Source organism: Rattus norvegicus, chromosome 7 (genome assembly GCF_036323735.1).
Source record: "Rattus norvegicus strain BN/NHsdMcwi chromosome 7, GRCr8, whole genome shotgun sequence".
Classification (NCBI taxonomy): domain Eukaryota; kingdom Metazoa; phylum Chordata; class Mammalia; order Rodentia; family Muridae; genus Rattus; species Rattus norvegicus.
In genome coordinates, this window is record NC_086025.1 from 3,300,648 (window position 1) to 3,316,582 (window position 15,935).

General features: G+C 38.7%; 1 protein-coding gene across 1 annotated transcript; it reads right to left on the minus strand.

Annotated features, from left to right (window-relative positions):
- Positions 1-12,049: 12,049 nt before the first annotated feature.
- Positions 12,050-14,396, minus strand: Or6c203l1 (olfactory receptor family 6 subfamily C member 203 like 1). Its single transcript, XM_056984462.1, has 2 exons — positions 14,292-14,396; positions 12,050-12,994 (listed from the first exon to the last, which is right to left on the minus strand). The coding sequence occupies exons 1-2, from the start codon at positions 14,394-14,396 to the stop codon at positions 12,050-12,052; spliced, it is 1,050 nt and encodes a 349-aa protein (XP_056840442.1).
- Between the last annotated feature and the right edge of the window lie 1,539 nt (positions 14,397-15,935).

A 15,935-nucleotide genomic window follows, 5' to 3' on the forward strand; every position in this document is an offset into this window, starting at 1 on the left:
CTTGTGCTAAGGGGTTGGGTAACATGCAATGTCCTCTTATATGGCCTACAGAAATTGGCTCCCAATGCTGCCATAGCAAAGCCTGTACTTGTAATAAGCAGGCACAAATAGATGAAACAGGAGCAACAAAGGTAGCAGTCTCAAGGTGTGAAACAATCTGAGACACATACATCATATATATCAGTATATGTTCTAAGGTTCATCAGGAAACATTACCAGAGCAAGTTGTAATGCTTTCAATTCTGCTAGCTGTGGGGAAAAATTAGGAATTTTCAGTCTCTATCTTCCCTCCAGACACTACCACAGCACATCTATTGGAGGAACCATCAGTAAACACTAAACGAGCCTTTTGCAAATGGGAACTAGCAATACTTTATGGACAAATTTCAATCAATTGTAAACCATAAGCTACACATTGGCTACAGTATACAAATTGAAAGCTTGATTTTTCAACCTTTCACAAACAGTGACTACAACACATAATTTAATTATTTGTGCTGAAGCAGGGGAAAACTCAAGAGAATAAACATATGATCCAATTACATATGCTGCCTTCTCATTAGATGAGCTGTCTGTAAATATAGTAAGTACATTTTCTATAGGCTATATGTGTAAATTTATAGGAATATACAAAAGCATGCATAAAGGAAAATTATCAATTTTGACTGAAAAGTTTGTTCATGTAGTAGGCCAAATATTAGTATTTTGTAATAACCAATTTAATTGGTGTTTGGAATAAGGTATAAAAATCAGGTTCTGAAGACATTCTTTCTAAAGTATTTTTATTATTCTATACTACAATTCTGTATTAGCATAATAACAGCTTCACAGTGAATTGTTTAAATTTTACTTGGAGATGAATCAAAATAATTCTACATTAATGGTCCCTTTTGCCAAAGGACTGCTGTGGGCATAAACAAACAACCAATAACTGGTCATAGTCTAATGTATCTGTTGATGATTAATAGATTCCTCTACTTACTTTACAGCTATTTCTTCATCAGTTTATTGCCGAGGTGAATTAGGATTTGCATTCCTCTAAAGAATATCAAACAGAGACTTAAGTTCTCCTGTGTTAAAAAAATTCTCTTAAGCCAGTTAACATCTCCTAACAGCATTTGAAAATAATTTAAAGTAAACTATCTTTTCTTACTTGAATTTTCTGTGCCACAATTTATTTAGAATATAACTGATTTCTTAAATATTAAAAAAGGACATTGTCTTTGAATCTTTTCTGGAGCAACAACTACTCCAAAAGTTTAAAACTTGTTGTAAGAAGCAAAGGCTTGTAGTAAAAATCCTTCAGAGGGATCACTTAATAAAATACCTATATAGTGAATAATATACACTGGAAGATTCAAAGTCCTAACTTCTTGTATTGAAGCAGTGACAAATTTACATAATGTCAAGCTATTAGCCATTCTTTTGTAAAACTTTCCGGTGATATCACTTCATGGACTCTCCCAAATTATAAGTAAGCAAGCTCACTAAACTTAAACCATTTTACAATCAACAGGATGTAATGAAACAGCATAAAAACAATCCTCCAAATCCATAACAATTCTATATGTATTCCTTGAAATAGCAGTTGGAGTAAGCAAACAGGCTGTAATGATCTCCTAAGTTCAATAGCCTCAACCCTTCGCAAATCCTGTAACAATCTCTTTGATATTTTCTTAATTACAAATATAAGTGAAGTAGAATCCTGAGTCTGTGATTGAACTTCAAACTGCAGCAAATGTAACACAGTCAATTTAACCACAATCTTTAACTTTCCCTTGCAATAGCAAACCACAACCACAACTTTGGAAAGCAAAATTCAACCTCCAACAATCAACCCAGCCTCAAAAATCCAGTCTTTGCAAAACACCAAATCCATCCTTCATATTACAAAGTTTGACTGCCAATTCCTGCACACAAACGCGCAATGATGCAGCCTCCAATACCTCAAAGAGATACTTCCCTAAATCCTATCTTTCATAAGTCTGGTTTCTAGGACAAGAACTACACAAAATATTACCCAAGTTAGAGGTATCTTTAGAGATCAGTTTCCCTGGGTTGGCGCATGCCACATTTGTCTAGAATGACTTTATCCAAATTACCAGTTTTTTTCTTAGATATATTTCTTTACTTACATTTCAAATGTTATTCCCTTTCCTGGTTTCCTGGCCATAAACTCCCATCTCTTACCACTCCCACATACGGGTATTCCCCCCATCCATCCTCCTTACTGCCCCTCATATTCCCCTGCACTGGGGGTCCAAACTTGGCAGGATCGAGGGCTTCCCCATCCATTGGTGCCCAAACAAGGATATTCTCTGCTACATATGCAGTGGTTTAGTCCCTGGAAGCTCTGGTTGGTTGGCACTGCTGTTCTTATGGGGTGGCAAACTCCTTCAATGCTTTCAATACTTCCTCTAATTCCCCCCAAGGGGGTCCTGTTATCAGTTGAGTGGTTTGCTGCTAGCATTGCCCTCTATATTGGACATGCTCTGGATATGTCCCTCAGGAGAGATATATCTGGTCTCTTTCAGCATGCATTTTTTAGCTTCATCAAACTTATCTAGTTTGGTGGCTGTATATATATGGGCCACATGTGGGGCAGGGTCTTCCTTCTGTTGCTGCTCTAAACTTTGCTTCGATACCCCCTCCTATGGATATATTTTCCCCCTTTTAAGAATGAGTGGGCCCACAGGCCTGGCCCAAGAGGAAACTGTATACAGCCTCTGGGAACCAGAAGATAGGGGCACTCGAACGGCAGATCCCCAGCAGGCAAGACACCGCCCGAACCTGAAGGGAACAGGTCAATAGTTCTCTGCACCCAAATCCCGTGGGAGTGATATCTAAAACTTTAGAGGGGCAGACATGCCTGGGAAGCCAGAAGAGACTACACTCTGCCCACATTTCTACACTTGATCTTAGCCAAAAGGCCGAGAAGTGATCTGCCCACATTTCTGACTCCAGAGGAAAACACCTAACGCCATCTGAGAACCCAGTGCATGGAGGCTCCAGGAAAAGGCGGCGTAGGCCCTCCTGGTCGCCACCCTCACTGAGAGCTCAAAAGCAGCCCCCCACAAGCAACTTGAGCCATGGTAAGACCAGGTTTTCTGCTCCAAGCGACCTGCTGGTGAACTCAGGACATATGCCCACAGGAACAGCTGAAGACCAGTAGACAGGAAAGACTACATGCCCGAAAGCAGAACACTCTGTTCCCATAACTGGCTGAAAAAAAACAGGAAAACAGGTCTACAGCACTCCTGACACACAGGCCTATAGGGCAATCCAGCCACTGTCAGAAATAGCAGAGCAAGGTAACACCAGAGACAACCTGATGGCGAGAGGCAAGTGCAGGAACCCAAGCAACAGAAACCAAGAACATGAAATCATCAGAGCCCAATTCCCCACCAAAGCAAACAATGAATATCCAAAAACACCAGAAAAGCAAGATCTAGATTGAAAAATCACATTTTATCATGATGCTGGAGGACTACAAGAAAGACATGAAAGACTCCCTTAGAGAAACGTAGGAAAAGAAAAATAAACAAGTAGAAGCCTACAGAGAGGAATCACAAAATCCCTGAAAGAATTCCAGGAAAACACAATCAAACAGGTGAAGGAATTAAAAATGGAAATAGAAGCAATAAAGAAAGCACAAAGGGAAACAACCCTGGATATAGAAAACCAAAGGAAGAGAAAACGAGCCATAGATACAAGCATCACCAAGAGAATACAAGAGACAGAAGAAAGAATCTCAGGAGCAGAAGATGGCAACCAACAGACTGGGAAAAGATCTTTACCAATCCTACAACAGATAGAGGGCTTATATCCAAAATATACAAAGAACTCAAGAAGTTAGACTGCAGGAAGACAAATAACCCTATTAAAAATGGGGTTCAGAGCTAAACAAAGAATTCACAGGTAAGGAATGCCGAACGGCTGAGAAACACCTAAAGAAATGTTCAACATCTTTAGTCATAAGGGAAATGCAAATCAAAACAACCCTGAGATTTCAGCTCACACCAGTGAGAATGGCTAAGGTCAAAAACTCAGGTGACAGCAAATGCTGGTGAGGATATGGAGAAAGAGGAAGACTCCTCCATTGCTGGTGGGATTGCAGACTGGTACACCCATACTGGACATCAGTCTGGAGGTTCCTCAGAAAATTGGACATTGAAGTACCTGAGAATCCAGCTCTACCTCTCTTGGGCATATACCCAAAAGATGCCCCAACATATAACAAAGACACATGCTACATTATGTTCATAGCAGCCTTATTTATAATAGCCAGAAGCTGGAAAGAACCCAGATGCCCTTCAACAGAGGTGGTCTGATAGGATGCATGGGGTTATTTTCATCTTTCTCTATCTGTTGAGGCCTGTTTTTTGACCAATAATATGGTCAATTTTGGAGAAAGTACCATGAGGTGCTGAGAAGAACGTATATCCTTTTGTGTTAGGATAGAATGTTCTACAAATATCTGTTAAGTCCATTTTTTTCATGACTTCTCTTAGTCTGTCTATGTCTTTGTTTAATTCCTGTTTCCATGACCTGTCCATTGATGAGAGTGGGGTGTTCAAATCTCCTACTATTATTGTGTGAGGTGCAATTTGTGTTTTGAGCTTTAGTAAGGTTTCTTTTACGTATGTAGGTGCCCTTGTATTTGAGCATAGATATTTAGGATTGAGAGTTCATCTTGGTGGATTTTTCCTTTGATGAATATGAAGTGTCCTTCCTTATTTTTTTGATGACTTTTAGTTGAAAATTGATTTTATTCGATACTAGAATCGCTATTCTAGCTTGCTTCTTCTGACCATTTGCTTGGAAAGTTGTTTTCCAGTCTTTCACTCTGAGGTAGTGTCTGTCTTTGTCTCTGAGGTGTGTTTCCTGTAGGCAGCAGAATGCAGGGTCCTCATTAGGTATCCAGTTTGTTAATCTATGTCTTTTTATTGGGGACTTGAGGCCATTGATGTTGAGCGATATTAAGGAATAGTGATTATTGCTTCCTGTTATATTCATATTTGGATTTGAAGTTATGTTTGTGTGCTTTTCTTTTCTTTGTTTTGTTGCCAAGATGATTAGTTTCTTGCTTTTTCTAGGGTATCGCTTGCCTCCTTATGTTGGGCTTTACCATTCATTATCCTTTGTAGCACTGGATTTGTAGAAAGATATTGTGTAAATTTGGTTTTGTCATGGAAATTTTGGTTTCTCCATCTATGTTAATTGAGCGTTTTGTAGGATACAGTAACCTGGGTTGTGATTGTTCTCTTAGGGTCTGTATGACATCTGTCCAGGATATTCTGGCTTTCATAGTCTCTGGCGAGAAGTGTGGTGTGATTCTGATAGGTCTGCTTTTATATGTTACTTGACCTTTTCCCCTTACTGCTTTTAATATTCTTTCTTTATTCTGTGCATTTGGTGTTTTCACCTTTATGTAACGGGAGGAGTTTCTTTTCTGTTCCAATCTATTTGGAGTTCTGTAGGCTTCTTGTATGTTTATGGGCATCTCTTCCTTAAGTTAGGGAAGGTTTCTTCTATGATTTTGTTAAAGATGTTTACTGGTCCTTTGAGCTGGGAGTCTTCACTCTCTTTTATACCTATTATCCTTAGGTTTGATCTTCCCATTGAGTCCTAGATTTCCTGTATGTTTTGGACCAGTAGCTTTTTCCATTTTACATTATCTTTGACAGTTGTGCCGATGATTTCTATGAAATCTTCTGCTTCTGAGATTCTCTCTTCTATCCCTTGTATTCTGTTGGTGAAGCTTGTATCTACGGCTCCTTGTCTCTTCCTTTGGTTTTCTATATCCAGGGTTCTTTCCCTGTGTTCTTTCTTCATTGCTTCTATTTCCATTTTTAATACCTTCAACTGTTTGATTTTGTTTTCCTGGAATTCTTTCAGGAAGTTTTGTTATTCCTCTCTATAGGCTTCTACTTGTTTATTTATGTTTTTCTGCGTTTCTCTAAGGGAGTTCTTCATGTCTTTCTTGAAGTCCTCTAGCATCATGATCAAATATGATTTTAAATCTAGGTCTTGCTTTTCTGGTGTTTTTGGATATTCAGTGTTTGCTTTGGTGGGAGAATTGGGCTCTGATGATGCTGTGTAGTCTTGGTTTCTGTTGCTTGGGTTCCTGTGCTTGCCTCTCATCATCAGATTATCTCTGGTGTTAATTTGTTCTGCTATTTCTGAAAGTGGTTAGACTGTCGTATAGGTTTGTGTGTCAGGAGTGCTGTAGACCTGTTTTCCTGTTTTCTTTCAGCCAGTTATGGGAACCGAGTTTTCTGCTTTCGAGCATGTAGTTTTTCCTGTCTACAGGTCTTCACCCGTTCCTGTCGGCCTGTGTTCTGAGTTAACCAGGCAGGTCAGTTGGAGCAGAAAAGTTGGTCTTACCTGCGGTCCCGCAGCTCACGTTTGCTCATGGGTGTTGCTTTTGAGCTCTCCACGAGGGCAGCAACCAGGAGGACCTGTGCCGCCTTTTCCGGAGCCCCCGTGCACCAGGGTCCCAGATGTCGTTTGGTGTTTTCCTCTGGAGTCAGAAATGTGGGCTGAGTGTAGGCTCTTCACGCTTCCCAGGTGTGTCTGCCTCTCTGAAGGTTTAGCTCTCCCCCCCCCATGGGATTTGGCTGCAGAGAACTGTTTTCCAGTCCCTTCAGTTTCTGGCGGTGTCTGGGGCACCAGTCAATTTTATTTTATATTGGAATGGCAACTCCACCTTGTTTCTTTTGGCCATTTGCTTGGAAATTTGATTTCTAGCCAATTACTTTGAAGTAGTGTCTATCTTTGTTTCTGAGTTGTGTTTCCTGCATGCAGCAAAATGCTGGGTCCTCTTTCCATTTCCAGTCTGGTAGCATATGTCTTTTTATTGGGGAATTGAGTCCATTGATGTTGAGAGATATTAAGGAATAGTGATTGTTGCTTCCTGTTATTTTGTTTTTAGAGGTGGAATTATTTTTGTGTATTTGTCTTTTGGTTTCATTGCAAGGAGATTATATTCTTGCTTTCTATAAGGCATAGTTCTCCTTCTTGTGTTGGAGTTTTCCATCTATTATCTTTTGTAGGGCTGGATTTGTAGAAAGATATTGTGTAAATTTGATTTTTGTTATGAAATAATCTTGGTTTATCCATCTATGTTAATTGAGAGTTTTGCTGGATACAGTAACTTGGGCTGGTATTTGTGTTCTCTTAGGGTCTGTATGACATCCGTCCAGGATCTTCTGACTTTCATAGTCTCTGGTGAAAAGTCTGGTGTTATTCTTATAGGTGTGCCTTTATATGTCACTTGACTTTTTTCCCTTACTGCTTTTAATATTCTTTCTTTGTTTTTCTTTTATTATGTGATGGGAGGTATTTCTCTTCTGGTCTAATATATTGGTTGTTCTGTATGCTTCTTGTATGTTTATTGGCATCTCTTTCTTTAGGTTAGGGAAGCTTTCTTCTATAATTGTGTTGAATATATTTACTGGCCCTTTAAGTTGGGAGTCTTCACTTTCTTCTATATCTTTTCCTTATGTTTGATCTCCTCACTGTGTCCTAGATTTCCTGTTTATTTTGGGCTAGAAGCTTTGTGTGTTTTACATTATCTTTGATAGTTGTGTCAATGTTTTCTATGGTATCTTCAGTGCCTGAGATTCTCTCTTCTATTTCTTGTATTCTGTTGGTGATGCTTGTATCTATAACTTCTTGTCTCTTCCTTAAGTTTAAATATATTGGGTTGTCTCATGTTGTTCTTTCTTTATTGTTTCTATTTCCATTTTAAATTCCTTCACCTCTTTGGTGGTTTTCTTGTAATTCTTTCAGGGATTTTTGTGTTTCCTTTCTAAGGGCTTCTACTTGTTACTTGTGTTTTCCTGAATATCATTAAGGGAGTTCTTTATGTCCTTTTTAAATTCCTCCATCATTATCAAAAATGTGATTTTAAATCTAAATCTTGCTTTTCCAGTGTGTTTGGATATCCAGTATTTTCTTTGGTGGGAGAAATGGGCCATGATGATGCCAAGTATTCTTGGTTTCTGTTACTTGGGTTCCTGTGCTTGCCTCTAGCCATTGGGTTTTCTCTGGTGTTTGCTTGTCTTTCTGTTTTTGAGAGTGACTGGATTCTTCTCGTGGCCTCTGGCTCAGCCCTCCTGCAGATCTGTTTTCTTGTTTTCTCTCAGAGACTTCTGAGAACATGTACTCTGATTTCAGGTGTGTCATTGCTCCTGGAGACTGTCTTCCAGCTCTAGGTGTGGGCAGGAATCAAACAGTCCTGACCCTGACTGCTCCTAGTCCTTGCACCTAGTGGGCACAGGTGGCACTGGAAAGTTCTCTCTTGGGTCTGGACTGTGGGCAGGGAGTAGTCTCCTCTGACTTCTCAGGAGTGTCCAGACTTCTGAGGTCCAGGTCTCTCCCCCACGGGATTTGGGTTCAGGGAGCTGTTTGGCCGGTTCAATTCGGTCCTGGGTGCAGAACACAAACTACTGTAAGCTGACTGTTCCTATATTCCTGTGTCCAGAGGCACTGTGGAGTTTCCCCTTGGATAGGAGATGTGGGCAGAGGTGTGCAGAAGTGGCAGACTGTCCTGCTGTCTCAGGATGTCTGCCAAACTACCAGTTTTTAAATCGACTTTCTGTTACCAATGTTACAAATTCTTAATCATACACAATAACTTAAGAGCCAATAATTTATAACCTAGATATGTAGCACATATTTGTACATTTAAAACCAATCAGAAACAAAAAAAAATGAAATGGCTACATGTATCTTTAATACTTAGACCAAACACAATTCTTACTTTTTCTAGTTGTAATTTAAGAGAAGCCTTAACCTTGTCACCTGCCAAATCCAATAATCACAGTCAGAGATTTTTCAAGAGAAATGGCCATCAGCTCCCTTACTATTGAAGCCAAGCTGCTGGCCCCTTTAAGATCGGCTTGTGCAGATACTGAGCCCCTGGGTGCTTCTTCAGCTGACCAAGACTCCTAGCTACAGGTGCAGGGCTCCAAAGGCCAATTGAGACTGCTTTTTATTTATTTATTCTTTTTTTGAAATGAGTTAACACTAAATTGGTGGGTGAATGACTGGTTGGCAGATAAAGTTTTAACCATTTTTTCTTTTAAACATGAAACAGAGCATCCAAGCAATGAAAACCACAGATATAAACTGATAGACATGGACAGATTCGTGCACCAAGGACAGACAAGTAGATAGAGGGAGAAAACTAGATAATGTCCCACACCATAGAGATCCAGATATCCTACCTAAGGGACCCAGAACCTGAAATAAGCATTTCTCCAATAGGAGCCAGTAAGGAGTCAGGAAGTCTCTCAACCTCATTTCCCTAGGAGAGCTCCACAAAGCTTACAATCATTTTCCTTCTCTTTTGCCAAAGCATCCCCAGAGAGTCAGGAGGACTGTTTTTCTCAAACCCATTCTCTCTCACATCTAGGATGTAAACTGTCTCTAGTCAGGGTCTAAAGATTAAAAGCATCTGTGAGAATTGACTTTGCTTCTGCAGATTTTAGTATAACTCTGAAAGAACACATACACAAATATACTTTACCATTACCTTCTCTCTCTCTTTTTTTTTACAAGGTTTATTCACTGTTGGTTCAAATCATTTTTTACTTTCCTTCACACGTGCTTTCAATTCTTGTGGTGTCCTTCACTGTATCCTGCTTACTGGGGACTGGGGCTTCAATGCTGTGGCGCCATTCACCCAATAAGTTCCTTTCATTTTGTCAGCTGGCTTCCTGGAATGGTCCTGTCAGGGCTCCTCTCTTTCCCGATCACGGTGGGACCTATACTTGACAGTGCAGGACCAAGAACTGGGCATACTCCTGGGGGATTTAGCAAAAGACAGAGACTCAGGTCATTTGCGCTATGAAAGTGCCAAAGCTTTATTGAGGTTCACAGTACATATACCCCAAATCCACCAGGGGAAAAAAGCCCAGGAAGCACAGTGGAAAACAGATTTACATGGAAGAACAAGTTTACATTCTCAGAAAGAAAACAGGAACTGAAAACAAACACCCACTGGCCAAACAGAAGGACAGGATGTTCTTTTCTTAAGAACAAAAGCTTCCACATGCATCAACAAGGCTCATCAGGGGTAAACACTGATGCAGCCCAGGAGGGCCCAACAAACTGTGGTGAACACTCTGTGTCTTTACCATGTATCAAAATGGTAATATTATTTATTTGTAGTTTTGCATATTCCTTTAAGACATTTTCTTAAGTTTTCAGCATTCACATATTCATTTTACTGTACTGATTTCCTTCTTTCTTGGCATGTGTTTGGCAGATTGCAATTAAAAGATGTCACAGAATAGTTGGGCACGGTGGCTGTTTCTCTAATTTCAGCACTTAGGAGTTAGGCAGACTCTATAGGTTTGAAGCCAGCTTTAGGACAGACAGAGCTCTCTCTCTCTCTCTCTCTCTCTCTCTCTCTCTCTCTCTCTCTCTCTGTCTCTCTGTATGTATGTATATTCTTTCATTTTCAGAAAAACTATTTCAAATTATTCTTTTAAACTTGCAATGTTTTATTTTTTGAAAAACATAACATTTAGGATTATGATTGTTGTTAATTAGATACTCTTTAAAATATGAATTTTTTGAGACATTGTTTGGAGGTTCTAGTAGGGAGTACATCTACTCCTACACCCTTGACTGAAGACAGGTTCTTCTCTTTCCATGGAAGGTTGTCCTCTTTGATGAAGCAACTTCAGGAGGGATGAAATCACCTGGAGTGGTGAGGAGGTAAGGATACACCCACCTAATGATCCAGATAAGCAGCTCAATCTTGGCAGTGATCAACAGTGTAACAGATGTCTCAGTCAGATCACCCTCACATCCTGGTCAAATTCTAGGCCAGAGGAAAAGTATAGAGGATTGGGAGGAGTCAGGAGGGGGGGGCTGTGATTGAAATTAAACAATAAGTAAACCAACAAAGAATGTATTACATGAAAAATAAATTTAATACATTTTTAAAGAGCATAAAATGATTATTTTTGATGTTTTTAATGACATCAAAAGGCTTGTTATTTTCTTTCATGGAAAACATCTATTCCAGTGTAGGTCTTTTTATTTTTAAAGTTATTTTATTGCATATTAATTATTTAAGACTGCATTAAAACATAAAGGTATGCATATTCATGAAGTATCACATGGTATCTTGCTACAAGAGAACACTGTTTAATAGTCAAATCAGAACTCAACTTTTGTTCCTTCAAAAATTAATAATTTCTGTTTGATGAAAACATTCAACATTTATTTTCAAGCTTTCTGAATTATATAGTATGCTATTGTTACTGATATAGTCACCATACTTGCAACATCTAATGGAACTTCTGACTTCTACCTACTTGTAATTTAATTAATCTTTTCTCAACTTTCTCTTCCTCATTTCTGTTCTAGAAATCAATATATCAATTCTCAACTTCTCTGAGGTCAGCTCTTCTATAACCCTGATGCATTTTAGCACAATTTTCACTATACTACATGTATTAAAAATGATAGAATTTCATCCTATTTTATGGTGAAAAGGTTTCCCTGCTATACATGCGGGACAGTTTGATTATCTGCTCACTATCTTATTCCCATTTCTCCTTTGTATCTCTGAGAGTACATGGTGGGGAGGGGGGTGTGATTGTGTTTTTCTCTTTTTTTTTGTTTTGTTTGTGTCCTCTTCTGTTTTAGGACCTAAGTAGTGCTCAACTTAAGGAGAATACACACTAGTTTCCATTAAATGAATTAGTGAATTAATCAATTGAAAGTTTTGATTTAGAAAAAAGAATGGTGACTTACTTTTTTTGTTGAAGATATAAAAATCTTCTGGCAATTGCTTCTCTATTGTTTTAGTTTTCACTATCATTTTCTGGTATTCTTAATTTTAAAGTGAAACAGGGGTTATGGTTTATGAAAGTTATTAGCACACATGCAAGGATGTGATCCTAATAGAGGTTTGTAGGAGAAGGAATGTTAATCGACTACAATGAGAAAGAGTGTTCAGGAAAAGTCAGCCTGACCCAGAAGTTTGGGAAGTATACCTTCCATGTTTATTGGGTTTCATCCTGTCTTATTTCTTGGAAAATGCTATAATTCTTTTTATTGAATCACAGAAGGCTTGCTTGACTTGCCTATTCCTAAGTGTGTAGATGAAGGGGTTTAGCATAGGAGCAATGGAAGTAGTGAGAACAGTCACACCCTTGTTGATGGCCACCTCCTCCTTTGCGGAAGGCTTGATGTAGATGAAGATGCAGCTACCATAGGTGATGGAAACCACAATCATGTGGGAAGAGCAGGTAGAGACGGCCTTTTTCTTTTGTTGGGCAGAAGGGAATCTAAGAACTGCCTTGATAATATTAATGTAGGAGAGAACAACACACACCAGCGTTATAATGAGAGTCAGTACAGCACAGATGAGAACTGTGTGCTCCATGAACCAAGTGTCTGAACAAGAGATTTTAAGGAGAGGGGAAGCATCACAGATAAAATTATCAATGATATTAGAATCACAGAACTGCAGATTTAGGCCGAGGCTAAGTGGGGGAATTAAAATAAATAAACCAGCTACCCAACAACAAAACACAAGTCTTCTGCAGACAGCGGTATTCATGGTAGTCAAATAGTGCAGTGGCCTGCAGATGGCCACATAACGGTCGTAGGACATGGCAGCTAGAAGAAAAAATTCAGTTACACCAAAGAGGTCGGTAAAAAATACTTGGGCAACACAGGCATTATAGGTAATTGTTTTGTCACCTGTTGCTATGCTATACAGGTATCTGGGGATGCTTGCAGATGTGAAGGAGATCTCTAAGACAGAAAAGTTTTTAAGGAAATAATACATGGCTGTTTTAAGGTGAGGATCCTCTAAGACGAGGGAGATGATGGCCAGATTTCCAGTTATGCTCAGTGAGTAGGTGAAGAAGAGAATGATAAAGATAAGAACCTGCAGTTGTTGGTCATCTGTCAGTCCAAGTAAGATGAATGTTATAACAGTGTGGTTCCTCCTCTTTGATTTCTGTTTTTTTTAGATCTGCAGAGAACATTTAGAGACTTTTAAATATAGATTCCATTTTAAATTTGTCAGGTTTTTCTTATTCATTATACCTCAAAAATTACCCTTTAAATGCATAATGTGGAAGGACCTGTAAGTCCTGTGATCCTGTTATTTTATGTGAAACAAAAATCCCTTTTGGCTCAAGAAGTATCAAAACTAGGTGGAATTATATGATGCTTTGTTCAAGTGTGTTGCTCCTTTGTAAAGTGCTGAAACAAGCTGGACAATGTGAGAGAACTATGCACAATTCTGTCACTTCTGGCCTCTATTGTCACTCTGTACTTGAAACATGTAATTGTGTTTACTGCAATTTGTGTTTTCACCCTGAAGACATCCAGACTTAGCATTTATGAATATACAGTACATGCACACGTATCAACTCGCCTATGTGTACAACATACCTATAAACACTATAACAGACATAGACACAGACACAGACACAGAAACAGACACACACACACACACACACACACACACACACACACACTCACTTCTATAGTTGCTGCCATGATACTACCTGCCTTCTTATTTGGTTTCTCTGTTCCCTAGTGATCACTTAACAATTCAGAGCAATAATAATAACAATAGCAGAGAAGCCTTTAAAGCACGATGTAATTATGCAGAGAACACACACATTCTCTCAAGAAATACTTTGAAAAATAATTTTCAAAGATGCTGTCTGTGATGACTCCCCACCACATCATATCAAGTTTGAATCTACTTTTCCCACATAGCCTTAAGCTCATGATAAAACATGGAATGAAAGAATAAGGAAATTGGCTAACCCAATTTAAGAAAAAAAATATTGTGACACAGTTAAGAACATATGCATGAGTAAATGGTATTAATTAATTTGGAATGAACATTTACATATTCAGTTTGAAACATTGTCTTTTCTACAAATTATGAGGTTGTGAGAGTCAATTTGATTCTTTTATTTATTTTAGACTGTTGACAAAGTTATTAAAATTTTATTCCTCTTTACTTAAAAGATTATGGCATTTTCTTCAGCTCTTTTATGTTACATTACAATAATTCAGGTGATCTCCATTATACACATATTTCTATCTTTCCATGGCCCTTTAATTCTCAGTTGTGACCTGATATATTAATTTGAGCATATCTCAGACAAAACCCATTCCAGTAGCATGCTCTTCTTTTCAAAAAAGGTAACATGCTCCAATATGTACCACATCCCCAGTACCAGATTTTTAGCGACCACTTCCAACAGAACAGGAGTACCCTATTCCCAACTTACCTGGTTGATTTTCATTTTTCCAACTCTAAAATCTCCCAGAGAGTTTCCTGCAAGTTTGACAAATGTGGTACTGGACCCTCCTGTCTCTGCAACCCCAAGAATCATTACCTGCTATTAATACACAAAGAAGAATACTGGTTTAAGATTCAAATCATGGAACGTGGACCATCCCCACCTCCCTTTTTATTATACAACTTGGCAAAAGTCAGACAATCCCACATTGAACTGGTTGTCTAACAAATTTTTCTAAATATATTTGTCTATTGCATATTTTCCAATCAGATATCTACAAAGATATTTCCTTTTTATTTGGGCTTCTAATGCAAAACATTTTCATACTGACTTTGTTTACTTACATTTTGCATGAATTCGAACTGATAGCTAGTTATATATTCTTTGGTAGTATTTTTTAGTTAAAACTGTTTTCAGACAGGATATTGATATGTAGTACAGTATGACGTCTAAACCCCAATCCTCTAGTTTCAGTCTCCTAAGATTGCACACATGCTTCACCAGAAATAACTACTTTGGTTCTTCAAAAGACCAACATTTTACTCTATTTACTTTTATAGGTGACAGAAGAGGAATTGTTTTCTTTTCCTTGGATGCTTTAAAAATTTCTTCTTCCTACTCTACATTTAGTCTCAGAGGGGACAGTGATCATGCCACTGAGTAAAAGATTAACATTGTCACTGTTAGTCCTTTGTAGTCAGTGCTATTCATGTAGCAAGCTGACTTTTGTTTATTCTATTTTCAAAATGAAATGAGAAGGTAGATTTCTGTGAGGTAATTCTCTGTTAACTAATTTCTCATTCTTAGGATGTGTTATAGGTGTTTACCTTTTTATATGCACAGAAATGATGATGATGACTGATTGATTGATTTGAGATTCTCAATAAAGTTGAAATATTTATCAATAGCTATCAAAATGTAACATTTATTTATTATTCTGTGAATCTTTAGCATGCTGAGATGTGTGACCAGTTGAGTTTAACTCTTTTTTTATTTTTATTTTTTTTATTGTCAAATGCCAATATCCTTTTTTTATTTATTTTATTTTATTTTTTTATTAAGTTGAGTATTTCTTATATACATTTCCAGTGTTATTCCCTTTCCCGGTTTCCGGGCAAACATCCCTCTCCCCCCTCCCCTTCCTTATAGGTGTTCCCCTCCCAACCCTCCCCCCATTGCCGCCCTCCCCCCAACAGTCTAGTTCACTGGGGGTTCAGTCTTAGCAGGATCCAGGGCTTCCCCTTCCACTGGTGCTCTTACTAGGATATTCATTGCTACCTATGAGGGCAGAGTCCAGGGTCAGTCCATGTATAGTCTTTAGGTAGTGGCTTAGTCCCTGGAAGCTCTGGTTGCTTGGCATTGTTGTACATATGGGGTCTCGAGCCCCTTCAAGCTCTTCCAGTTCTTTCTCTGATTCCTTCAACGGGGGTTCTATTCTCAGTTCAGTGGTTTGCTGCTGGCATCCGCCTCTGTATTTGCTTTATTCTGGCTGTGTCTCTCAGGAGCGATCTACATCCGGCTCCTGTCGGTCTGCACTTCTTTGCTTCATCCATCTTGTCTAATTGGATGGCTGTATATGTATGGGCCACATGTGGGGCAGGCTCTGAATGGGTGTTACTTCAGTCTCTGTTT

Coding starts and splice junctions, on each gene's coding strand:
- Or6c203l1 (XM_056984462.1), bottom strand. CDS start 14,396: ATGATTCTTGGGGTTGCAGAGACAGGAGGGTCCAGTACCACATTTGTC. Junction 12,995..14,291: donor GAAAAATGAAAATCAACCAG/GTAAGTTGGGAA, acceptor TAAAAAAAACAG/AAATCAAAGAGGAGGAACCA.